Source organism: Salvelinus sp. IW2-2015, linkage group LG11 (genome assembly GCF_002910315.2).
Source record: "Salvelinus sp. IW2-2015 linkage group LG11, ASM291031v2, whole genome shotgun sequence".
NCBI lineage: Eukaryota > Metazoa > Chordata > Actinopteri > Salmoniformes > Salmonidae > Salvelinus > Salvelinus sp. IW2-2015.
The window spans coordinates 14,425,798-14,452,409 of record NC_036851.1 but is presented as its reverse complement, the minus strand read 5'-3'; the positions used below and the strand labels follow the sequence as shown (position 1 = coordinate 14,452,409).

The 26,612-nt window shown below is 45.4% G+C and overlaps 1 protein-coding gene across 4 annotated transcripts in view; it reads right to left on the bottom strand.

Annotated features, from left to right (window-relative positions):
* The window catches only part of LOC111969857 (inositol 1,4,5-trisphosphate-gated calcium channel ITPR1-like), a 148,620-nt gene that overhangs the window by 34,049 nt on the left and 87,959 nt on the right, over positions 1-26,612 (bottom strand). For 2 of the 4 annotated variants that reach the window (XM_023996185.1, XM_023996187.1), the window contains 8 exons: positions 12,099-12,288; positions 11,528-11,799; positions 10,584-10,784; positions 10,084-10,194; positions 8,230-8,325; positions 7,979-8,116; positions 5,702-5,800; positions 4,838-5,072 (listed from right to left, as the gene is read on the bottom strand). In XM_023996185.1, coding sequence (XP_023851953.1) covers positions 4,838-5,072; positions 5,702-5,800; positions 7,979-8,116; positions 8,230-8,325; positions 10,084-10,194; positions 10,584-10,784; positions 11,528-11,799; positions 12,099-12,288 — 1,342 coding nt within the window. The remainder of the gene's footprint in view (positions 1-4,837; positions 5,073-5,701; positions 5,801-7,978; positions 8,117-8,229; positions 8,326-10,083; positions 10,195-10,583; positions 10,785-11,527; positions 11,800-12,098; positions 12,289-26,612) is intronic. The other 2 variants (XM_023996186.2, XM_023996189.1) reach the window with 1 other exon arrangement.

Genomic DNA, 26,612 nt, shown 5'->3' with positions numbered 1-26,612 from the left:
CCCTCTCCGAGCTGGGCATCTCCGGCGCGGCCCACGCTTGGATTGCGTCCTACCTGACAGGTCGCTCCTACCAGGTGGCGTGGCAGAATCTGTCTCCGCACCACGTGCTCTCACACTTGTGTCCCCAGGGCTCTGTTCTAGGCCTCTCCTATTCTCGCTATACACCAAGTCACTTGGCTCTGTCATATCCTCACATGGTCTCTCTATCATTGCTATGCAACGACACACAATTATCTTCTCCTTTCCCCCTCTGATAACCAGGTGGTGAATCGCATCTCTGCATGTCTGGCAGACATATCAGTGTGGATGACGGATCACCACCTCAAGCTGAACCTCGGCAAGACGGAGCTGCTCTCCTCCGGGAAGGACTGGCCCGTTCCATGATCTCGCCATCACGGTTGACAACTCCATTGTGTCCTCTCCCAGAGTGCTAAGAACTTGGCGTGATCCTGGACAACACCCTGTCGTTCTCAACTAACACCAAGGCGGTGACCCGTTCCTGTAGGTTCATTGCTCTACAACATTCGCAGAGTACGACCCTGCCTCACGCAGGAAGCGGCGCAGGTCCTAATCCAGGCACTTGTCATCTCCCGTCTGGATTACTGCAACTCGCTGTTGGCTGGGCTCCCTGCCTGTGCCATTAAACCCCTACAACTCATCCAGAACGCCGCAGCCCGTCTGGTGTTCAACTTTCCCAAGTTCTCTCACGTCACCCCGCTCCTCCGCTCTCTCCACTGGCTTCCAGTTTGAAGCTCGCATCCGCTACAAGACCATGGTGCTTGCCTACGGAGCTGTGAGGGGAACGGCACCTCCGTACCTTCAGGCTCTGATCAGGCCTACACCCAAACAAGGGCACTGCGTTCATCCACCTCTGGCCTGCTCGCCTCCCTACCTCTGAGGAAGTACAGTTCCGCTCAGCCCAGTCAAACTGTTCGCTGCTCTGGCACCCCAATGGTGGAACAAACTCCCTCACGACGCCAGGTCAGCGGAGTCAATCACCACCTTCCGGAGACACCTGAAACCCACCTCTTTAAGGAATACCTAGGATAGGATAAAGTAATCCTTCTAACCCCCCCCTTAAAATCCATGGAGAATAAGAGCACCTCCTCCCAGCTGCCCACTGCACTGAGGCTAGGAAACACTGTCACCACCGATAAATCCACTATAATTGAGAATTTCAATAAGCATTTTTCTAAGGCTTGCCAGGCTTTCCACCTGGCTACCCCTACCCCGGTCAACAGCCCTGCACCCCCCACAGCAACTCGCCCAAGCCTCCCCCATTTCTCCTTCACCCAAATAGCTGATGTTCTGAAAGAGTTGCAAAATCTGGACCCCTACAAATCAGCTGGGCTAGAAAATCTGGACCCGCTCGTTCTAAAATTATCTGCCGAAATTGTTGCAACCCCTATTACTAGCCTGTTCAACCTCTCTTTCGTGTCTTCTGAGATTCCCAAAGATTGGAAAACAGCCGTGGTCATCCCCTTCTTCAAACATGGAGACACTCTAGACCCAAACTGTTACAGACCTATATCTATCCTACCCTGCCTTTCTAAGGTATTCGAAAGCCAAGTTAACAAACAGATTACCGACCATTTCGAATCCCACCGTACCTTCTCTGCTATGCAATCTGGTTTCAGACCTGGTCATGGGTGCACCTCAGCCACGCTCAAGGTCCTAAAATATATCTTAACTGCCATCGATAAGAGACAATACTGTGCAGCTGTATTCATCGACCTGGCCAGGGCTTTCGACTCTGTCAATCACCACATTCTTATCGGCAGACTCAACAGCCTTGGTTTCTCAAATGATTGCTTCGCCTGGTTCAGCAACTACTTCTCTGATAGAGTTCAGTGTGTCAAATCGGAGGGCCTGTTGTCGGGACCTCTGGCAGTCTCTATGGGGGTGCCACAGGGTTCAATTCTCGGGCCGACTCTCTTCTCTGTATACATCAATGATGTCGCTCTTGCTGCTGGTGATTCTCTGATCCACCTCTACGCAGACAACACCATTCTGTATACTTCTGGCCCTTCTTTGGACACTGTGTTAACTAACCTCCAGACGAGCTTCAATGCCATATAACTCTCCTTCCGTGGCCTACAACTGCTCTTAAATGCAAGTAAAACGAAATGCATGCTCTTCAACCGATCGCTGCCCGCACCTGCCCGCCCGTCCAGCATCACTACTCTGGACGGTTCTGACTTAGAATATGTGGACAACTACAAATACCTAGKTGTCTGGTTAGACTCTAAACTCTCCTTCCAGACTCACATTAAGCATCTCCAATCCAAAATGAAATCTAGAATCGGCTTCCTATTTCGCAACAAAGCATCCTTCACTCATGCTGCCAAACATACCCTCGTAAAACTGACCATCCTACAGATCCTTGACTTTGGCGATGTCATTTACAAAATAGTCTCCAACACTCTACTCAACAAATTGGATGCAGTCTATCACAGTGCCATCTGTTTTGTCACCAAAGCCCCATATGCTACCCACCACTGCGACCTGTATGCTCTCGTTGGCTGGCCCTCGCTTCATACTCGTCGCCAAACCCACTGGCTCCAGGTCATCTACAAGTCTCTGCTAGGTAATGCCCCGCCTTATCTCAGCTCACTGGTCACGGTAGCAGCACCCACTCGTAGCACGCGCTTCAGCAGGTATATTTCACTGGTCACCCCCAAAGCGAATTCCTCCATTGGCCGCCTTTACTTCCAGTTCTCTGCTGCCAATGACTGGAACGAACTGCAAAAATCACTGAAGCTGGAGACACATCTCCCTCAATAGCTTTAAGCACCAGCTGTCAGAGCAGCTCACAGATCACTGCACCTGTGCATAGCCCATCTGTAAATAGCCCATCCAACTACCTAATCCCCGTACTGTATTTATTTATCTTGCTCCTTTGCACCCCAGTATCTCTACTTGCACATTTATCTTCTGCACATCTGCCATTCCAGTGTTTATTTGCTATATTGTAATTACTTCGCCACCATGGCCTATTTATTGCCTTACCTCCCTTATCTTACCTAATTTGCACACACTGTATATAGACTTTTCTACTGTATGTTTGTTTATTCCACGTGTAACTCTGTGTTGTTTCATGTGTCAAACTGCTTTGCTTTATCTTGGCCTGGTCGCAGTTGTAAATGAGAACTTGTTCTCAACTAGCCTACCTGGTTAAATAAAGGTGAAATAAAATAAAAATGTATCCAAACTGAAGGTTAATTCTAGGTTCACAATCGTTTTATTTTTAAATAGATAAGGGTAGGGTGAGATAGACAATTTGCAAGGTTCAAATACACACTAAACAACAAAGCAAAAACATAATTTAAATAATGGAAAGGGGGCTAAGCCAATTAGCAGGCTTATTTAGTGTACATAAATCCTATGGGGTGATTTTGGAGTGTGTTCAGTACTTGATCCATGGATTTGAACATACAACTTGGACACTCATAACAGCCAATCCCTTCCCCGGCCAACATAAGCAACGCTCGCCTTGCCTTCTGCCCACATGGTCTTTGATCAGGGGGTCGGACGGTTACGCGGTCGCTGCTATTTTGGAGGCAGCTTCTTCATTTGAAAAGAGGAACTGAGGGTGGGGACTTTTATAAACAGTACAGGGCTCACAGAGTGACAGACAGGCAGGCAGAAACACGCTCCCATTGAGGAAACAAAGAGTGCAGTCATACAGCGATCACAGCCTGAGAGGGGGGGTGGAAGAATCAGGAACTGTGTGTCAATAGGGAGACGCCCTACTGAATGTGTAACATGGGGGATGTTTTGTGGGTGGACTTGAGATGAGGGCATCAACAATCACACCATGAGTTATTGTAGGACTTTTTTTTTTCTTCATTTTTTGAACCTCCCATGAGGCTTAGGGTGTTATACTGTTTGCAAACAGATTCTGAGAACGCTAATCTTAATCTCTAAGTGTCTAACTCTCTACCTTCACAAAAAATAATTTATTCTCCCAATCTATTGAATCAGTCTCTCCCCCAGTCCCTCTCATGGCATCTGGTTCCCATTCATCAAGTAGGCCTAATCTGGTCCTGTCCTCCACCACACTCTCCAGCAATCCTATAGATGGCTCATGACAGGGGACTACCTGTTTTATCTCAGTCTGTGCTGCCTGAACCCTTGTGGCCCTGGGGTCAGCAGTTGTGTCTGATGGTCTGCTGGATCCTGGACTGACTCTCCCTGGTCGAGACCCACCCAGACTGACCTACAATCCCATTACACCCTATTCTCAGAGCAACTCAGCCTCTATCTATTCACTCCCTATGAGACAGGGCCATGGCATGTACTCAGTGTAGTAAACAATCCAAATATATCCCATCTGATTGTGTGCGTGTGTTTCTGTGATAAGAAAGATGAATTCTCACCTGACATAAACAACAACCCATCATAAGTAACTATATGTGAATGTACGGGCTGGGAACATAAACAAAAGTACAGTACAGTAGCTGCTTGTGAAAACAGTGGTATGTGTGGGGGTGAACAGGAGTCAATCAAGCATTTCCTAATTCTTTATGAGACGTTGCAGAAAGCCACACCCACATTCTCAACAATTCTCCCTCTGTCATGTAAACATTTCACTCCAACCTTACACTGTAAATATCTTAGCCTTTATCCACTTTATGTTAGGTGCTCTAACTTAACATACAACCTTTACATGCCCTCTCCCCTCCCTTCCATCCAGGATTCAGTGTGGGTCTCTGGCCCACGCAGGGAGAACCCGACCCAGCCTGGGGGGTCTCCTGAAGGGCCTGTAGGGGTCAGCGAGGGCTGAGGGCATGTAAAGCAGGTACCTAGTATAGAGAGGGTAGGGAAAGGGACGCACAGGGAACCGTGTTTGCGTTACCAGTGGTTGGCTCTTGAGTACCTCGCAGCTTCTTCTGCCAGTTCATCTCGTTGAAGAGGTCCTCGGAGCGCAGGAAGAAGTCGTTGATCTTGCTGCCCTGCTCATCGCGCTCCGTGGTGTAGTACACCCGCAGCTTGGACTCGTTGGTGAGAAACTCACAGATGTTGGGCACAGGGAAGACTATCTGCTCCATGGTGCGATCCAGCCGCACAATCTGGACACAACCACATGCAGCCAACGCTGCCTGTCACAGACATTCTCTCTCAGGGGGGGACGGGCAACTTTAGGTCCTGGACTAGGTAGGCCCCAAACTTTATGGTTAGATAGTGGCATGTTGGTTCCTATTCTTCCCCTTGCAAAATGGCTAAGACATTTTTTAGAAACAGTAATGTTATACACCAGAAGAGAAGTAGAGAGTGTGTATAAGTGGCTGTGTGTATAAAAGCACTGTGCAACACCTTACACTAATTTGATAAGCTCTTCCACGTTTGAGGTTTTCTGCATTGTCAACAGACAGCATTCTTTCCCCTTGCTGAGCACACAGTGGAACAGGTGCAAACATACCAAAGCTGCTAGTCATTTTCATATGCTAACAAAATACTAACAGTGTGAAAAGCAGGCCAAGAAAAATAACATGACTGTCACATGAGTAGGGTAATAAAAAGTCAAAACATATTTATGACAAAATACATGTTGCAATCCACCATAGTGAACACAGGGGAACAGAAAATGACAAAGTAAAAACACAGTGGACAAAATTGAACTTTTCAGTGCAGGAAGAGGACACCGGCAGTGGCAGAGCCACAATGGCTGACTCTCCTGAATCAGACTAAAATGACTGACCTCAATCTGAGCTGTGTGCTTGGCATAGAACTCCAGGGCTTCATCCCCCTCCCCATAGGTCTTCAACAAGGCCTGCAGCTCCTTGTTGTGGCGGGCCAACTGGAACAACATTGTATGAATGTACCAATGTCGTCAGGTGATGTACCACATTATAGTTGTGAATATTCATTGTACAGACATAAGTCAAAATTGACGATCAGGGTTTTCTAAGTCACCAACTTCATGTTTTTGTGTCTATTTTTCTTCATTTTATCTGGCAGGTGGCATGGAATGTGCTAGGTGTGGGGACAGGTGACTAACACTGATTTCAGATCACTGCAGTGTCTGACAGTACATGGCACGGTTTGTCTTTGTGCTCCAAGTACAGGATGTAGACTCTGCTCAGTGTTCACCCACTAGCCTGCAGGGCATCATGCCTTGGCATAAACATTTTCACCTACATACAGTGCTTTTGGAAAGTATTCAGACCCCGTCCCTTTCTCCACATTTTGTTACATTCCAGCCTTATTATAAAATTGATTAAATACACTGTGGCCTCCATCATTCTTAAATGGAAGAAGTTTGGAACTACCAAGACTCTTCCTATAGGTGGCCTCCCGAGTGGCGCAGCGGTCTAAGGCATTGCATTGCAGGGCTTGAGGCGTCACTACAGACCGGGTTCGATCAAAGGCTGTGTCACAGCCGGCCATGATTGGAAGACCCATGAGGCGACGCACAATTGGTCCAGCGTCGTCCGGGTTAGGGGAGGGTTTGGCTGGCCGGGATTTCCTTGTCCCATCGCGATTCTAGCGACTCCTTGTGGCGAGCCGGGCGCCTGCAAGCTGACTTCGGTCACCAGCTAGACGGTGTTTCCTCCGACACATTGGTGTGGCTGGCTTCCAGGTTAAGCAGGCAGTGTGTCAAGAAGCAGTGCGGCTTGGCAGGGTCGTGTTTCGGAGGACGCATGGCTCTTGACCTTCGCCTATGACGAGTCCGTAGGGGAGTTGCAGCGATGGGACAAGACTATAACTACCAATTGGATATCACGAAATTGTGAAGAAAAAGGGGTAAAACATTATAAAATACTCTTCCTAGAGCTGGCCACCCAGCCAAACTGAGCAATCGGGGGAGAAGGGCCTTGGTTAAGGAGATGAACAAGAACCCGATGGTCACTTTGACTGAGCTCTAGAGTTCCTCTGTTGAGATGGGAGAACCTTCCAGAAGGACAACCATCTTTGCAGCACTCTACCAATCAGGCCTTTATGGTAGATTGGCCAGTAAAAGGCACATGACAGCCCGCTTGGAGTTTGCCAAAATGTACCTAAAGGACTCTCAGACCATGAGAAACAAGATTCCCTGGTCTGATGAAACCAAGTTTGAACTCTTTGGCCTGAATGCCAAGAGTCACATCTGGAGGAATCTTGGTACCATCCCTACGGTGAAGCATGGTGGTGGCAGCATCATGCTGTGGGGATGTTTTTCATTGGCAGGGACTGGGAGACTAGTCAGGATCGAGGGAAATATGAACAGAGCAACGTACAGAGAGATCCTTGATGAAAACCTGCTCCACAGTGCTCAGGATCTCAGACTGGGTCGAAGGTTCACCTTCCAACAGAACAACGACCCTAAGCACACAGGCAAGACAGTGCAGGAGTGGCTTTGGGACAAGTCTCTGAATGTCCTTGAGTGGCCCAGCCAGAGCCCGGAATTAAGCCTGATCGAACATCTCTGGAGAGACCTGAAAATAACTGTGCAGCAACGCTCCCCATCCAACCTGACAGAGCTTGAGAGGCTCTGCAGAGAAGAATGGGAGAAACTCCAAGCTTGTAGCGTCATACCCAAGATGACTGTAATTGCTGCCAAAGGTGCTTCAACAAAGTACTGAGTAAAGGATCTGAATACTTATGCAAATGTAATATTTCATTTTTTTTTTTTTTTATAATTTGCTAAAATTGGCCTGAAAAACTGTTTTTGCTTTGTCATTATGGGATATTTTGTGCAGATTGATGATCATTTAAAAAAAATCTATTTTAGAATAAGACTAATGTAACAAAATGTGGAGAATGTCAAGGGGTCTGAATACTTTCCGAATGAACTGTAACTGTCGGTGTTGTTCACCCACATAACTACATGAATAGACACAATCGTGCATAGAGCTGTATTGTGCCTCAGGGGGGTTAGGGTGGAAGCAAGGAGGGTAGTGCTCTGATGTAATTATGACTATAGGTTGTGTAGCTGTTACAGGGGTACTGTATGGGGGTGGACAGTTGCATGCAGCCAGTAAGTGATCTACAGTACCTGATGAGCCAGGATGTAGATGTTATGGCCCACGTTTCGTGGAGAGGCTGCATGCTCTTCCTCGCCATCTTCATCTTCCTCAGCAGGCTCATTCGGCTCCACCTCCCCCTGCATGTAGGCCTTTTTTATCACCTCCACCTGCACATGAACGTCACAAACCAGACCGTCAGATAACTTCGCCTTAATATTGTCCTCTGTGCCATGCTGTGCTGCATGTGCATCTTGCAACCAATACTGTATATGCCACTCACCAGTTCTTTGGGCCTCATGTTGTATAGTATCCTCTCTGCGTTCTCACTGTCGTGGCGACTCTCCATGATGGCCAAGAGGAGCTTGGATGCATTATTCTGGAACAGAAAGAGAGAGGTGCAAGGGAGACAGAACATCAGGAGGATGGATAACATTCAGGTTGTCATGAGTGCTGAAGGTTAAAAAATGCATTGAAACAAAGATTTAAGCCTACTAGAAAGTGTGTGCCCTCAGGCCTGGAGGGAAGCAAAAGTCATTCCGCTGCATAAGAATAGTAATGCCCCCTTTACTGGCTCAAATAGCCGACCAATCAGCCCGTTACCAACCCTTAGTAAACTTTGGGAAAAATGTTGTTTGACCAGATACAATGCTATTTTACAGTAAACAAATTGACAACAGACTTTAAGCACGCTTATAGGGAAGGACATTCAACAAGCACAGCACTTACACAAATTCCTGATGATTGGCTGAGAGAAATTGATGATTAAACGATTGTAGTAGCTGTTTTGTTAGACACCAGTGCGGCTTTGACATCAATTATAGTCTGCTGCTGTAAAAACGTATGTGTTATAGTTTTATACCCCATGCTATATTGTGGATAAAGAGTTACCTGTCTAACAGAACACAGAGGGGGTTCTTTAATAGAAGCCTCTCCAAAATAATCCAGGTAGAATCAGGAATTCCCCAGGGTAGCTGTGTAGGCCCCTTACTTTTTTCAATCTTTATTAATGACATGCCACTGGCTTTGAGTAAAGCGGATGCGGATGACTGAACACTATACAGGTCAGCTACTACAGCGACTGACACGTCTGCAACATTTAACAAAGAGCTGCAGTTAGTTTCAGAATTGGTGGCAACAAATAAGTTAGTCCTAAATATTTCAAAAACTTGTAAAAAATAATGTGGAAATTGAGCAAGTTGAGGTGACTAAACTGCTTGGGGTAACATTGGATTGTAAACTGTCATGGTCAAAACATGTTGATACAACAGCAGCTAAGATGGGGAGAAGTCAGTGCATTATAAAGCGCTACTCTGTCTTTTTAACAGCACTATCAACAAGGCAGGTCGTTCAGGCCCTAGTTTTGTCGCACCTGGACTACTGTTCAGTCAGGTGGTCAGGTGCCACAAAGAGGGACATAGGAAAATTGCAATTGGCTCAGAACAGGACAGCACAGCTGGCCCTTGGATGTACACAGAAAACGAACATTAATAATATGCATGTCAATCTCTCCTGGCTCAAAGTGGAGGAGAGATTGACTTCATCTCTACTTGTATTTGTGAGAGGTATTGACATGTTGAATGAACCAAGCTGTCTGTCTGAACTACTGGCACACAGCTTGGACACCCATGCATAGCCCACAAGACATGCCACCAGAGATCCCTTCACAGTCCAGAACAGCCTATGGGAGGCGCACAGTACTACATATAGCCATGACTACATGGAACTCTATTCCACATCAAGTAACTCATGCAAACAGTAAAATTAGATTAAAAAAACAGATACAAATACACTTTATGGAACAGCGGGGACTGTGAAGCAACACAAACAGACACATGCATTCACACACACAATAACATACGCACTATACACACACACATGGATTTTGTGTTGGAGATATGTGGTAGTAGAGTAGAGGCTTGGGGCACACACTTAATGTGTTGTGAAATCTGTTGTAAATGTATTGTAATGTTTTTAAAATTGTGTAACTGCCTTAATTACTTGATTAGAAATGACCTTGAAATGACCTTAATTACCTTGATTACAAATACAAAACAAAGAAATATGCCAAATGGATAATGAAGGAAAACATAACAGGGTGCAACATGACTATCAAAACAAGACAGGGTGTCCATACCTTAAGCTCCAGCACCAGGTCCATCCTCTTCTTGCCCAGGGGGTTGATGTCGTTGAGGATCAGAGCGATGATGATGTCGATACCGTTGCATTCATGAGTGGCGATGCAGTTCTGACAGAGAAACAGACAGGAAACTTTTTGCATTCCTCTCTGGGACTGATGTGACATTTACCAGAAAACAATATTACAAAAAGGGTTTAGTTTAGTCTGACATGATCCTGCAAGGAAAGCCTTCTCTTAGCATGCAGCTGTGTACTGGGACCTAGCTGGGCTTGTAAAGAGAATGTAAAAGCCAAATAAAGCACTGCCAAATAAGACCAACCYTGCAATTACTGAAATRGARMCAKCAGTTATAYGCAAACACTGGGTCATTTGACWRCAACGTTTCATGATACTSCATSYRCACATAWAAAACAAAGCTTTTGATCTAGGTAGAATCGGTGTGTGTGTGTGTGTGTGTGTGTGTGTGTGTGTGTGTGTGTGTGTGTGTGTATGCCCACCTGGTTCTCATGGCAGGGTCCCTGGCAGTACTCTGTGAGGCTCTCTACTGTCTGGTTGATGAGGCCTACGTTCTTCTCATTGATGTAGAGTCCCAGTAGCCCCAGGCCTCCCGTGGTGCTGCCACAGATACAGTCCAGGAACTGCAGTGTCTCACACACCAGATTATAGTTGTTCTTGTTGTTCTGACACCGTAGGAAGTTCTGGAGAGGAAAGTTACACACGACTCAAAGTTAGAGACACACTAATTCATATGTTCATTCTAAACATTGGCAATATGAACAATAAGCTTAGATCCCTCTAAGAACAAATGGGTTTATTCCACTGAAAGTCAAAAGTACTGGCTTTTGAGTATAATATCATCAGAAATGACCAATTATCAATGTTTAATGTGCTGTGTTAAAAAAGCTACCTGTTAACGGTTGCTTTCTTCCTAAGAGTTTAATTCAATGGCTGGTTTATCTAATGATGTCTAAACATGTCAGTGACATTAAATCCTGATAATTTTAGCCCACTGTGTGTTTGGCTCAGGATCAATCCAGCCAGGCCATATAACTACACAACTGATGACGAGCTACGGTGATTCAGCATCCAGCTATCTGTCAATAATGTGGCGCCTTGACCTTACTGCACAGAGGATGTTAGTGGGGGAAGTTCACTGTCAGTCTGAGGTATTGGACGTCCCCATTTCCAAACACAATCGTCCTCATAGTGAAACCAGACCAAGTGCTACCAGATATGGAAACAGTTGCATCACGTTGTTCCAACGGATGTCTATTTTCACCATATGGTTTCATTTCTGTATAAAGATCTGGTGATGGAAATTTACCAGCACTGAAACGGTAAGTGTGCCATGGGGCCTGAGCAACCATCACAGCCCCCCTTTAATAACTAAATTGTGTAACGTAAACCAGAGTAGTGCCCCCTGGTGGTGTGGCTGACCAACCTGCAGCTCCCTGTTGTGGTTCTCACACAGCAGCTGCATGAGCCGCAGGATGGGCTGCATGATGGTGATAATGACACTCATCTCCCCTTCCTGGTCGTCTGGAGTGCTGGGGCCCTGACCCTCAGCGGCAGCCAGGTGCTCCTCGGCCTCGGCCTCACGCCGGTACCTTGTGAACGCCTTCTTAGTGACCGTGGAGGCCTCCACCAGTTGCTCCTTGACCTCCTCCGTCACCACGGCAACCGCCACCGTAGACACCACTGCCACCTCCATCCCTGTAGAGAGAGGAACAGGAGAATTCAGAGAGACACACACCGAAGGGCACCAGAGTACAACAGAGTAAGACATGGGAGAGTCTCACTGCACATTGCACACAGGAGCAGAGCTGTAGCTGTCACAGAACGTGAGCTTCATCATTGGGCCCCAATTTGCACTGCAGTGTGAAACAGCTGTATGTGTTTGTGAATGACTGATGTATGATTTGTGCCGTGTTCTGAGTGCAGTAAATTCACTGGATTGACTGTCTCAGTAGACAGGAACAGGATGTTGTTCACACCAGGCCTGCTACCCTGACCTTTCTTTCCTTTAGCGGTGGACGTGTCCTTGTCCGGGGGCTCCTCTTCTTTCTTTTTGCTGCCCAGGTCGCTGGTGTTGACGGTCACAGTGGCCTTGATCTCCTGCTGGGCCAGCTTCATCCTCTCATAGAACACCTTGAAGAACATCTCTGACTTGTTTTCCCCCGTCAGGCGCATGAAGAAAGATTTCTGGAGACAGACAAGAAGAACAAGTAAATGCGGATGTAAGAGGTATTTTTTTGAGTTCATTCTGTGTTTATATGGGAAGTGGTAGTGAGAGGGATTCATAGTGAGGTATTATGATAATGTTGTCATATAATCTACTTGTTTCCCATTATAAGCAATACAAAGTAAACAGCTCAAAGGTCGGGTATATTTGTTGTTCCGTTTGTTGGCAGTTTGACCACGTCTCTCCGTCTGTCTGTCTGTCTGCTATGCACCCAGAGGCTCTCTCTTGCTGAAGCTCTGTTAAATAACCCTCAGCCCTCTGCCAAGGAAATAACCTGGAGTGCCTCCATGTGCTCACCTGTTTTCACACCATCTGCTCTCTGCCCAAAGGGCACAACTCTACTGGCACTGTGCAGGGCAGGCTGCACTGTACACAAAGTCATACAGCAAACACAGCCAGGTACACAGCAATCACAGAAAGTTTGTCAACTCAAACAAAGGTGGCTTTAACCAAATTCAGCATCAAGTACTTTTCACCAAAACAAAACTCTTCAAGTGAAAGTATAGGACTTTATGTTTATAGTCTAGCACTGCAAAACCTATAAAACAAATGTATTTTTTTGCACATTAATTTGACAACTTTTTCTTCCATGCATGGGACTTTGCTTTTTCCAGCTGCTATTATCCAGTCCCATTTTCCCTCCTTACATAAGGCTTGCAATCAGCTGAGTGGTTGAAGGGAGGGAGCCACTGCAAACGAGCCTCAGCCCAAACACTGTTACATCAGATAACAAGGGGGAAAATGAAGGTAAAGAAGAGGTGGAAAATCCTGCCCTACTTTTTGAGCACCCGAGTGGCACGAAGTGTGTGCTTGGTGTGAGAGGGAAGAGGGAGGGGAGACCAGAGGCGGGCAGGAGTTATCGCATGAATTCTGGGGCAGTTTGAAAACCTCTTACATAACCAGCATTCTTTCCAGGTTGAGACTCAACTCATTGAAGTCCCTCCGTCTGAGATAATGGAACATACAGTATACAGAAGTTAAAGGAAAACCAGAAAATGTTATAGTAAAACTGTGCATTAACATTAAACAGTACTCATAGAATTCCACCAGTAACCATGACCCGAGAGTAAGCACAAAGATCAGATTAAGTTAACTGAAGTATTTTCTACCCCTTTAAAATAACTTCCCAATAAACAACAAAAGTGTAAAAAGGAACGCATGTGGTTAAGAGAATCTTGTTGACAAAACCACTGTCATTCATTGATAGTGATCAGAAATCAGCAGTGGTTATGTAAGCAGGCAAACCTCCACCCATTACCATACAGAGGGGACAACTGCCAGAAAGCAACTTTATAACAACATTACCCAGTTCAAAACGGGAAAACCCTCATGACTGTGACCATAAACAAGTAATTTCATCTCAGATCGCTTGGATGACAATAATTATGGCAACACCTGACTGCCTTATGACAATGTCCAAGAAAACAACAACAGCAGCAGGAATAGAGCTGGCTAAGGAAAAACCCTGTCAGGGCAACTTGGCTGTTGCTCTGTGGCTCTATCTGCACATATGTAGGAATTTGTCAGTTTGCTGACTAGTATTGCCTATCAGTTTCCAATTCTCTGGAACACTACTATCTTGAACAGGTTTCTCAACATATCTTGGGAAAATAACATTATGTCATGGTCTGCGCCAATAACACAACACGGAAGGAAGATAGAGAAAAATACCAATAGGGAAATTGAATAGCCTAGGCCAGGGATCATCATCATCTAGATCAGTGAATCTCAACTGGGGGGGGGGGGGGGGGGGTCACAACCCACATGGGGGTCGCGGGAGGATTTTAAAGGGTCGTGGGATGTGTGCAAGAAAAAAAGACATTATTTTGAAAGGTAACCGCCGGACCGAGACTTTTATTTTGATAGGATACCGCAGCACCGCTTATTGTTGTTGACTTTACACGTGCAGTGCGTCCCCCAGTTGTGAAATTCGGACTTAGAGGGTTGTCATGCTGCACTCGCTCATTAACCAATACAATAACCATCTCACCCGCCCCCCCCCCCCCCCCCACACACACTGATCCAATGAAATGAGAGATTTCTCGACATACACAGATCCAATAAAAATGTCATTCTGCAACATTGTTTAGTTTTAAATGTGACACGTCCAATCAGATAATACAGATCATCTTCTGACAGCTAGCGTGATTGACAGCTAACAATGCAGATTTGTTCTGCAGTTATTGGACATGTGGATAGTTTGCTGTCATTTAACTCATTTAGGCTAGCTGTCATAGTAAAATCATGGACAAGTTTTTAAAACGTGCAGCTCCCTCATCTACTGCTGCTTCCAATGTCAACAACAAGGCAGACAACCCGGTCCCTGTCAAGAAGAGAAAGTACGACTACGACTTCATCAAATATGGTTTTACGTAGGTGTTACGCTCGCTGTCCTCAAACTCCCTGTCATAAATTAACCAAGGTGCAGCGTGGTAGGCGTACATTTTCTTTATTAAATTAAATGTTCCACCAAAAAAACAATAAACAACTCAATGAACGTAAAGCTAGGAGTGCAACAACCTGCAACACAAAAGACAAGATCCCACAACAGAAAGTGGGAAAAAGGGCTGCCTAAGTATGATTCCCAATCAGAGACAACGATAGACAGCTGCCTCTGATTGGGAACCATACTCGGCCAAAAACAAAGAAATAGACAACATAGAATGCCCACCCCAAATTACACCCTGACCTAACCCAATAGAGAAATAAAATGGCTCTCTAAGGTCAGGATTTGACAGTAGGGTGCATTCGTAAATTCGCTCTGGCGATCTACTCAGATTTCAGAGCACTCGCGTCTGAGTGTGCCAGAGCGCAGAATAACTGATGAATTTATGAACACACCCATATATAGAAGACAGACAGAGTGAGTAGACCGTAGTGCGTCCTATGCAAAGAGCTGTTAGCTAATAAGAGCATGAAATCCTCCAAAATGAAACGTAATCTGGGCACCAAGCATCCAAGCCACAAAGATAAAACAGCTGACTTTTTTTAAAGGAAATGTCAATATCTGGAGGCCTCACAATATTCATTGAACAAGGTATGCATGGTACATGAAAAAAGTATTTCGCGCATCAGACCTTGTGGCCCAGCACATTGCTAAGTGCAAAAAAGCCCACACCAGCGCAGAGAATCTCATACTCCCTGCTGCGATTGATATGTGCAGTGAAATCTTGGGAGAGTCAACCGCCAACAGACTTAAAACCATCCCCTTATCCAATGACACCATGAGGAGGAGAATCCAGGACATGTCTGGGGACATAACGTGCCAGACATCAGAGAGCATTAGTGCAAATGGCCATTACGCACTGCAGCTTGATGAATCCACAGACGTGGCTAACCATGCAATTCTAATGGTCTATGTCAGACACCAACTCTGCAGAGCCTGTCTTTAACACAATGGATATGGAGCTGGGCTCTGTGGGACTGGCCTGGGATGGGTGCGTCGGTGTGACCACTGATGGGGCAGCTGCCATGACGGGAAAGCACTCCGGGGTAGTAAAGCGGATCCTGGAGAGAACACAGAGTGCGACGTGGAACCACTGCTTCCTACACAGGGAGGCATTGGCAACGAAGAACACGGTGCCTGAGCTCCACGCCACTCTCCAGGATGTGATCAAGTGTGTCAACTATATCAAAAAGAGTTCCACGAAAAGCAGGTGTTTTCCAGGCCTTCTGTAGGGATATGGGGAGGGAGCACCAGCATGTGCTTTATCATGCAGAGGTCCGCTGGCTTTCCAGGTGTAAAGTGTTGGGTCACTTTTATGAGCTTAGAGCGGAGATTGCTGCGTTTCTTTCGGAAAACAAGTCATCTCTGTCGGGAACATTTCGATTGTGAGGAATGGTTCACGCAACTTTCCTACCTGGCGGACTGAGCACGCGCTTCTCGGAAATGACACGGCCAAAGTTCTGGAGCAGCATAATGGGAGAGTCTCCTGCTCTCGTCTGTCATGAAATCAGAATCATGCTACCGTTCAGATCTACCTATCTGTGTAAGTGGCCTCTCTGCTATAGCCGTGCTGAAAACTAAAAGCAGAAACAAACAAACTGGACAGCCAGCATGACCTTCGAGTTGCCCTGTCAACCAAACTTCAAGAAACTTATCAAACTCAAGAAACACCCCCAGCTTTCCCACTGATAGGCCACACACACACACACACACACACACACAAAATAAACAGGTTAATGAGTTATTGTTCCCTATGTTAATTATTATTGTTCATTTATTCTGACATTCATATGACATTTTATTGAACTGGTTAAAAACGTATACCTTTAAAAACACTTTTCAGGTTATGAAACTATTGACATGATAATTGATGATTAAGAATTGTGTTTTTTTCAATTTTAAACACTGGTATGCGTTACTGTTCATTAACATTACTTCCGGCGCCGAAACTTCCGGCGCCGAAAAGAGATGGCCGCCTCGCTTCGCGTTCCTTGGAAAATATGCAGTATTTTGTTTTGTTATGTGTTATTTCTTACATCGGTACCCCAGGTAATCTTAGGTTTCATTACATACAGTCGGGAGGAACTACTGAATTATACGATTAACGTCAACTCATCATCGTTCCTACCAGGAATATGACTTTCCCGAAACGGATCCAGTGTTTTGCCTTCCACCCAATACAATGGATCTGATCCCAGCCGGCGACCCTGTGCGACGCCGAAAAAGGGGCAAACGAGGCGGTCTCGTGGTCAGGCTTCGGAGACGGGCACATCGCGCTCCACTCCCTAGCATACTACTCGCCAATGACCAGTCTCTTGACAATAAGGTTGATGAAATCCGAGCACGGGTAGCATTCCAGAGAGACATCAGGGATTGCAACGTGCTCTGCTTCACGGAAACATGGCTAACTCAAGGGACGCTAACGGAGTCGGTGCAGCCAGCTGGTTTCTTCATGCATCGCGCCGACAGAAACAAACATCTTTCCGGTAAGAAGAGGGGCGGGGGGGTTGCTATATGATTAACGAGAAGTGGTGTGATCATCATAACAACACACAGGAACTCAAGTCATTCTGTTCACCTGATCTAGAACTCCTCACAATCAAATGTCGACCGCATTATCTACCAAGGGAATTCTCTTCAATCATAATCACAGCCGTATATATTCCCCCCCAAGCAGACACATCGATGGCCCTGAACGAACTTTATCTGACTCTTTGTAAACGGAAACCACACACCCTGAGGCTGCATTCATCGTAGCTGGGGATTTTAACAAGGCTAATCTAAAAACAAAACTCCCTAAATTCTATCAGCATATCGATTGTGCTACCAGGGCTGGAAAAACCCTAGATCATTGTAATACTAATTTCCGCGACGCATAAGGCCCTCCCCCGCCCCCCTTTCGGAAAAGCTGACCACGACTCCATTTTGTTGATTCCAGCCTACAAACAGAAACTCAAACAACAAGCTCCCGCGCTCAGGTCTGTTCAACGCTGGTCCGACCAATCTGAATCCACGCTTCAAGACTGCTTCGATCACGCGGATTGGAATATGTTCCGCATCGCGTCCAACAACAATATTGACGAATATGCTGATTCGGTGAGCGAGTTCATTAGGAAGTGCATTGACGATGTCGTACCCACAGCAACGATTAAAACATTCCCAAACCAGAAACCGTGGATTGACGGCAGCATTCGCGTGAAACTGAAAGCGCGAACCACTGCTTTTAACCAGGCAAGGTGACCGGAAGCATGACCGAATACAAACAGTGTAGCTATCTCTCCGCAAGCAATCAAACAGGCAAGTCCCAGTACAGAGACAAAATCGAGTCGCAATTCAACAGCTCAGACACAAGAGGTATGTGGCAGGGTCTACAGTCAATCACGGATTACAAAAAGAAAACCAGCCCCGTCGCGGACCAGGATGTCTTGCTCCCAGACAGGCTAAACAACTTTTTTGCCCGCTTTGAGGACAATTACAGTGCCACTGACACGGCCCCTACCAAAAACCTGCGGGCTCTCCTTCACTGCAGCCGAGGTGAGTAAAACATTTAAACGTGTTAACCCTCGCAAGGCTGCAGGCCCAGACGGCAATTCCCAGCCGCGTCCTCAGAGCATGCGCAGACCAGCTGGCTGGTGTGTTTACGGACATATTCAATCAATCCTTATCCCCAGTCTGCTGTTCCCACATGCTTCAAGAGGGCCACCATTGTTCCTGTTCCCAAGAAAGCTAAGGTAACTGAGCTAAACGACTACCGCCCGCGTAGCACTCACTTCCGTCATCATGAAGTGCTTTGAGAGACTAGTCAAGGACCATATCACCTCCACCCTACGGACACCCTAGACCCACTCCAATTTGCTTACCGACCCAATAGGTCCACAGACGACGCAATCGCAACCACACTGCACACTGCCTAACCCATCTGGACAAGAGGAAACCCATGTGAGAATGCTGTTCATCGATTACAGCTCAGCATTTAAACACCATAGTACCCTCCAAACTCGTCATCAAGTCTCGAGACCCCTGGGTCTCGACCCCGCCCTGTGCAACTGGGTCCTGGACTTCCTGACGGGCCGCCCCAGGTGGTGAGGGTAGGTAACAACACTCCACCCCGCTGATCCTCACACTGGGGCCCACAAGGGTGCGTTCTGAGCCCTCTCCTGTACTCCCTGTTCACCCACGACTGCGTGGCCATGCACGCCTCCAACTCAATCATCAAGTTTGCGGATGACACTACAGTGGTAGGCTTGATTACCAACAACGACGAGACGGCCTACAGGGAGGAGGTGAGGGCCCTCGGAGTGTGTGTCAGGAAAATAACCTCACACTCAACGTCAACAAAACAAAGGAGATGATTGTGGACTTCAGGAAACAGCAGAGGGAGCACCCCCCTATCCACATCGACGGGTCAGTGTGGAGAAGGTGGAAAGTTTTAAGTTCCTCGGTGTACACATCACGGACAAACTGAATTGGTCCACCCACACAGACAGCGTTGTGAAGAAGGCGCAGCAGCGCCTCTTCAACCTCAGGAGGCTGAAGAAATTCGGCTTGTCACCAAAAGCACTCACAAACTTCTACAGATGCACAATCGAGAGCATCCTGTCGGGCTGTATCACGCCTGGTACGGCAACTGCTCCGCCCACAACCGTAAGGCTCTCCAGAGGGTAGTGAGGTCTGCAGAACGCATCACCAGGGGCAAACTACCTGCCCTCCAGGACACCTACACCACCCGATGTCACAGGAAGGCCTAAAGATCATCAAGGACAACAACCACCCAAGCCACTGCCTGTTCACCCCGCTATCATCCAGAAGGCGAGGTCAGTACAGGTGCATCAAGGCAGGGACCGAGAGACTGAAAAACAGCTTCTATCTCAAGGCCATCAGACTGTTAAACAGCCACCACTAACATTTAGCGGCCGCTGCCAACATACTGACTCAACTCCAGCCACTTTAAAAATGGGAATTGATGGAAATTATGTAAAATGTACCACTAGCCACTTTAACAATGCCACTTAATATAATGTTTACATACCCTACATTACCCATCTCATATGTATATACTGTACTCTATATCATCTACTGCATCTTGCCATCTTTATGTAATACATGTACCACTAGCCACTTTAAACTATGCCACTTTATGTTTACATACCCTACAGTACTCATCTCATATGTATATACCGTACTCTATACCATCTACTTGCATCTGCCATGCCGTTCTGTACCACCACTCATTCATATATCTTTATGTACATATTCTTTATCCCTTTACACTTGTGTGTGTGTGTAAGGTAGTAGTTGTGGAATTGTTAGGTTAGATTACTTGTTGGTTATTACTGCATTGTCGGAACTAGAAGCACAAGCATTTCGCTACACTCGCATTAACATCTGCTAACCATGTGTATGTGACTAATAAAATTTGATTTGATTTGATTTGATTTGACATTATTGGACTGGTTTTGATAGCATGTTCTGAGTCTGATAATGTATTACACCCCACTCCTGAACTGGTCGCCTAATTAAATGGCTTATTCTCTTGAATTGATAATAAATGTGTTCTCAGTTAATATGGCTGTGTAATGACTTTCTTTAATACCATAATTGAGACAGAGTCTATTTTGTAAGTGAAACTTGCCCAAGGCAGCTGCAATAAAACATAATACAATGAAATCATCAACAGTCTATAATATTGAGTCGTCACTCAATTGTCAAATTTGGGTCCCCGAGCAAAACCAGCTGAGAACCACTGGGCTAGATTATTATTATTATTTAGTTTTTTCTTGAGTGGATGGTCAGGGGACCAGAACATAATTACAAATCAATTGTAGACCGCAAATTAACCGCAAGAAGCCCAAACAAATATAGTGTTTGACTAAAACAATAATTTCAAACCTTGCTTACATTTGTATACAACCATGTCGTGTCTCTCTATCATGTGTGGGAATACTTGGGAAGAGACTTCTTAAACTAAAATCACTTGGAGCTGATTTCCTGGTGTTTTTTTACAGTATTTTATGTCAAACACATATATATATATATTTTTTTTAATGTATATATTTTTGGGGGCTCTGAAAACTTTGTGGGCCAAATAAAACCACCCGCCGGCCACCAGTTGATGACCCCTGGCCTAGGCATTAAGGTGCCATTAGCAGGTGATACTCAATAGTACTTGGATATTGCCAAGTGACATTTAATCCCCTCCCTCACCCAACCACAGGACAGCCCGCCTTTAACCATATGCGTGACAGATTTCAAACAAGGATACAGTTCATGTGTACAAAACATGCCCATGGCACGAGGGCAGTGACCTTTCCTGCAGCAGGGAATGGGGAAAGAGTAGAACAATAACCAATCCTTTACCATCTCAAGCAGTGTGCAGCAGCGCCACACACACGCACACACACCTGTCGCATCTGCACTATAGCCCTCTAGAGTCTAATAACCAGCATGGCTGTGGTGGTAAGCTTATTTATCCCTGGGCATGCACCATCAACCTGGTGATTCATTCTTCCAGGAAACCACCAGCTTGTCCTCTGCAGGAGCTTAGACCCTGACTGCAAGGCCCACTGGGTGCACTAAGCCCTCTGTATCAAAAGCCCCCTCGAGGCCCCTGTCGACCCTGGCGCTCACCGTCACGTACAGTAGGCTGAGCCCCGCCCCCAGGTCTCTCTCCACATAAAACAAGGTCATTATGCATTCCTAGCTTTCTCTTTTCTATTTTCCTCCTCTTCACTGCTGTCCTGGCTCTTGGCATCAACAAGGGGCAGTTATGTAAGCTCTATTTATATCGCTGGCTCCCTCGCTCCCTCGCTCCCTTGCCTCCTCTCCTGAAGCTTCAGTGAGCAACATGGCTGAGGCTGTAATCATTGCAGGGCAACGTACCGTACCCACCCAGCTGGTAACCACGGCGATCCGCTCTGGGAGAGGAGCATGCTGGGAGGGAGCAAGCTGTGGCACTTCACTTCATTCTGAGTTCTACAGAGGCCCGGTCATATATAAGAGGATAGAAAAACAAACAAATCAACCAACCAACCAGTATCCAATCACAACCCCTGTCAGCCACTGCCATCAGCATGGTGGAACTGTAGGGGGGAGATAAGGAGTGCTTGGAACACTGTATGGTAGTGATAAGCGAGATCATTGATTACTAATAAGAGAACAGTGCGTGAGTACACTGTGAAAAGTCTCAGGAAGGGAAATCCTAATAATATTTGTTAGCTACAGTTTTTTAGGTGAGGAAAATACCCTGACTGCTGAAGAGTGTTTTAGCTCAAGGTAAAATAAAAATGAAGGGCAGCAAAAAAAACTGGGTTTATTGGCTCTCAAGGAGGTTGATGAAAAGAGAGTGAGTCAGAGCCGGTGACAATAAATGAAGTTGCGCTGCAGGCGTCGGTGGACGTCACCGTGCTGCGGCATGCCTATTGAGTAACAGCATTGACACCTGTTCTCCTCCATGACAGGGCAGGCCAGGGTTCACACAGGGAGATGGCCAGGTGGAAAAGCTGCCATAGTGGGCCTCTTCATCTGTTACATAAGACACACACAGTGTTTCCCCTATATTCCATTTAGCAATGACGGGCAGCCACTGTTATATAGTTGGTGCCACTCCCAAAAAATATGATTTATTTAAAACACATTTTTATACATTTCCTTATACATTTCCTTATACATTTCCTTATACATTTCCTTATACATTTTTATACATACGATAAAAAAAAAAGATTTTGGCAATTAAGACATTTTTCTACTTACCCAGAGTCAGATTAACTCATGGATAACAATTTTGTTTCTGCATGCAGTTAAAGGAAGTTGCTAACTAGTGTTACCGCAAAGACTGGAAGTCTATGGGAACAGCAAGCATAATAGCTGTTCCTGTATAATTACGCTAGTTAGCAATGGCTCACGAAACTACCTTCAACATCCTTCTAACTGCATGCAGAGACATGCAAATGGTATCGATGAGTTCATCTGACTTTGGTTAAGTAGAAAAGTTGCCAAAATATTGCACTATCCCTTTAAGATCAGAGTGACAAGACACAACGTACACTGAGTGTACAAAACATTGCTCTTTCCATGACATAGACTGACCAGGTGAATCCAGGTGAAAGGTATAATCCCTTATTGATGTCACTTATTAAATCCACTTAAAATCAGTGTAGATGAAAGGGAGAAGACAGGTTAAAGAAGGATTATTAAGCCTTGAGACAATTGAGACATGGATTGGGTATTTGTGCCATTCAGAGGGTGAATGTGCCAGACAAAATACCTTTGAACGGTGTATGGTAGTAGGTGCCAGGCACACCAGTTTGAGTGTGTCAAGAACTGCAACGCTGCTGGGTTTTTCACACTCAACAGTATCCCGTGATAATAAAAAATGGTCCACCACCCAAAAGACATCCAACCAACTTGGCACAACTGTGGGAAGAATTAGAGTCAACATGGACCAGCATCCCTATGGAACGCTTTTGACACCTTGTAGAGTCCCCAACAATTTTTGTATGTTCTGAGGGCAAAATAAGGTGCAACTCAATATTAGGAAGGTGTTCATAATGTTATGTACACTCAGTGTATATTTGTATGATGTCAACATAATGACATTTTCATGCATTTGAGTAGAATGTCTTTAAAACCTTCTCACAGTCGTTCCACCAAAACAAATACTCTACGGACACTTGGCAGAGGGGAAGAGGACGCAAGGAGGGCAAAATAAAATATACAAAGACACAATGAAAACAAACCTAAAAAAATAAGCAACATAAAACACAAAAAAACTGGGAACTCCACGCCACAAATAGAACACACCAAGCAACATCAGATTACGAGGACAACCGCACCACTCTGGCAAATGAAGACAGAAACACAAGGATCATCAACTTACCAAGAATCCCACCGCATAGGAATATACACATACATAGTGCTTTCGAAAGTATTCAGAAGCCTTGAATTTTTTCTCATTTTGTTACGTTACAGCCTATTTCTAAAATTGATTAAATTGTTTCCCCCCCCTCAATCTACACACAATACCACATAATGACATAACCAAAAACTATTTTTTTCTCTTTTTAAAATTTTAGCAAATGTATTTACAATTAAAACTAAAATTATACATTTACATAAGCATTCACACCCTTTACTCAGTACTTTGTGGAAGCTCCTTTGGCAGTGGTTATAGCCTTGAGTCTTCTTTGGTACCTTGAATGTGTAGGTGTGTCTAAACCTTTGACTGGTACTGCGCACACACACACACACACACACACACACACACACACACACACACACATACATACACACATACACTACATACACTACATACACTACATACACTACATACACTACATACACTACATACACTACATACACTACATACACTACATACACTACATACACTACATACACTACATAACCAAAAGTATGTGGACACCTGCTTGTTGAACATCTCATTACAAATCATGGGCAGTATTAAGGAGTTGGTACCCCCTTTACTGCTATAACAGTCTCCACTCTTTTGGGAAGGCTTTCCACTAGATATTGGAAGATTGCGGCAGGGACTTGTTCCTTTCAGACACAAGAGCATTAGTGAGGTCGGGCACTGATGTTGGGCGATTACGCCTGGCTCGCAGTCGGCATTCCAATTCATCCCAAAGGTGTTTGATGGGGTGGCGGTCAGGGCTCTTGGAGGGCTAGACAAGTACTTCCACACCGATCTCGGCAAACCATTTCTGTATGGACCTCGCTTTGTGCACGGGGGCATTGTCATGTTGAAACAGGAAAGGGCCTTCCCCAAACTGTTGCCACAAAGTTGAAAGCACAGAATAATCTAGAATGTCATTGTATGCTGTAGAGTTAACATTCCCCTTCACTGGAACTAAGAGGCCTAGCCATAACCATGAAAAACAGCCCTAGAACATTATTCCTCCAACAAACTTTACAGTTGGCACTATGCATTGGGGCAGGTAGCGTTCTCCTGGCATACGCCAAACCCAGATTCGTCCATCGGACTGCCAGATGGTTAAGCGTTATTCATCACTCCAGAGAACGCGTTTCCACTGCTCCAGAGTCCAATGATGACGAGCTTTCCACCACTCCAGCCGACACTTGGCATTGCACATGCTGATCTTAGGCTTGTGTTCTGCTGCTCGGCCATGGAAACCGATTTCATGAAGCTGCCAACAAACAGTTCTTGTGCTGATGTTCTTGCCTAACAGAGTTCCTCTGTGGAGGTGGGAGAACCTTCCAGAAGGACAACCGTCTCCGCAGCACTCCACCAATCAGGCCTTTATAGTAGATTGGCCAGACGGAAGCCACTCTTCAGTAAAAGGCACATGACAGCCCGCTTGGAGTTTGCCAAAAGGCACCTAAAGGATTCTCAGACCATGAGAAACAAGATTCTCTGGTCTGATGAAACCAAGATTGAACTCTTTAGCCTGAATGCCAAGCGTCATATCTGGAGGAAACCTGGCACCATACCTACGAGGAAGCATGGTGGTGGCAGGCTCATGCTGGCGGGATGTTTTTCAGCGGCAGGGACTGGGAGACTAGTCAGGATCGAGGCAAAGATGAACGGAGCAAAGTACAGAGAGATCCTTGATGAAAACTTGCTTTTCCTTCACTCTGCGGTCCAACTCATCCCAAACCATCTCAATTGGGTTGAGGTCGGGTGATTGTGGAGGCCAGGTCATCTGGTCTTTAATCAAATAGGGCTATCTTCTGTATACCTTGTCACAACACAACTGATTGGCTCAAAAAAGGCACACCTGTTAACTTCTTACGGCTGCATCCCGCTAACGGGATCGATATGACAACAGCCAGTGAAAGTGCAGGGCTCCAAATTCAAACAACAGAAATCTCATAATTAATAATTAAAATTCCTCAAACATACATGTGTCTTATATCATTTTAAAGGTAATCGTGTTGTTAATCCCACCAAAGTGTCCGATTTCAAATATGCTTTTCAGCGAAAGCACTACAAACGATTATGTTAGGTCACCACCAAACCACAATAAGCACAGCCATTTTTCCAGCGAAATATAGCAGTCACAAAAGTGGAAATAGAGATAAAATGAATCACTAACCTTTGATTATTTTCATCAGATGACACTCATAGGACTTCATGTTACACAATACATGCATGTTTTGTTTGATTAAGTTCATATTTATATAAAAAAATCTGAGTTTACATTGACACGTTAGATTCACTAGTTGCAAAAACATCAAGTGACTTTGCATAGCCACATCGTTTCAACAGAAATACTCATCATAAATATAGATGATAATACAAGTTATACACATGGAATTATAGACATACCTCTCCTTAATACAACCGCTGTGTCAGATTTCAAAAAAACTTTACGGAAAAAGAAAATCATTCAATAATCTGAGACGGAGCTCAGAACAATAGCCAAATTAGCTGCCGTGTTGGAGTCAACAGAAACCAGAAAATACATGATAAATGTTTCCTTACCTTTGATGAACTTCATCAGAATGCAGTCCTAGGAATCCCAGGTCCACAATAAATGCTTGAGTTGTTCGATAATGTCCGTTATTTATGTCCAATTAGCTACTTTGGTTAGCGCGTATGGTAAACAATTCCATAGTCACAAAGCGCGTCCACTATAACGTGACGAAATGTCCAAAAGTTCCATAACAGTCAGTAGAAACATGTCAAACGATGGACTGAATCAATCTTTAGAATGTTAACATACATCTTGAATAACGTTCCAACCGGAGAATTAGATTGACTTCAGTTGAGCGATGGAACGGAGCTGCCTATCACGTGAATGCGCGTGGTCAAAGCATGGTCAGCTCGTGGCAGTGGTGACTAATACCTGTCTCCTTCGGCCC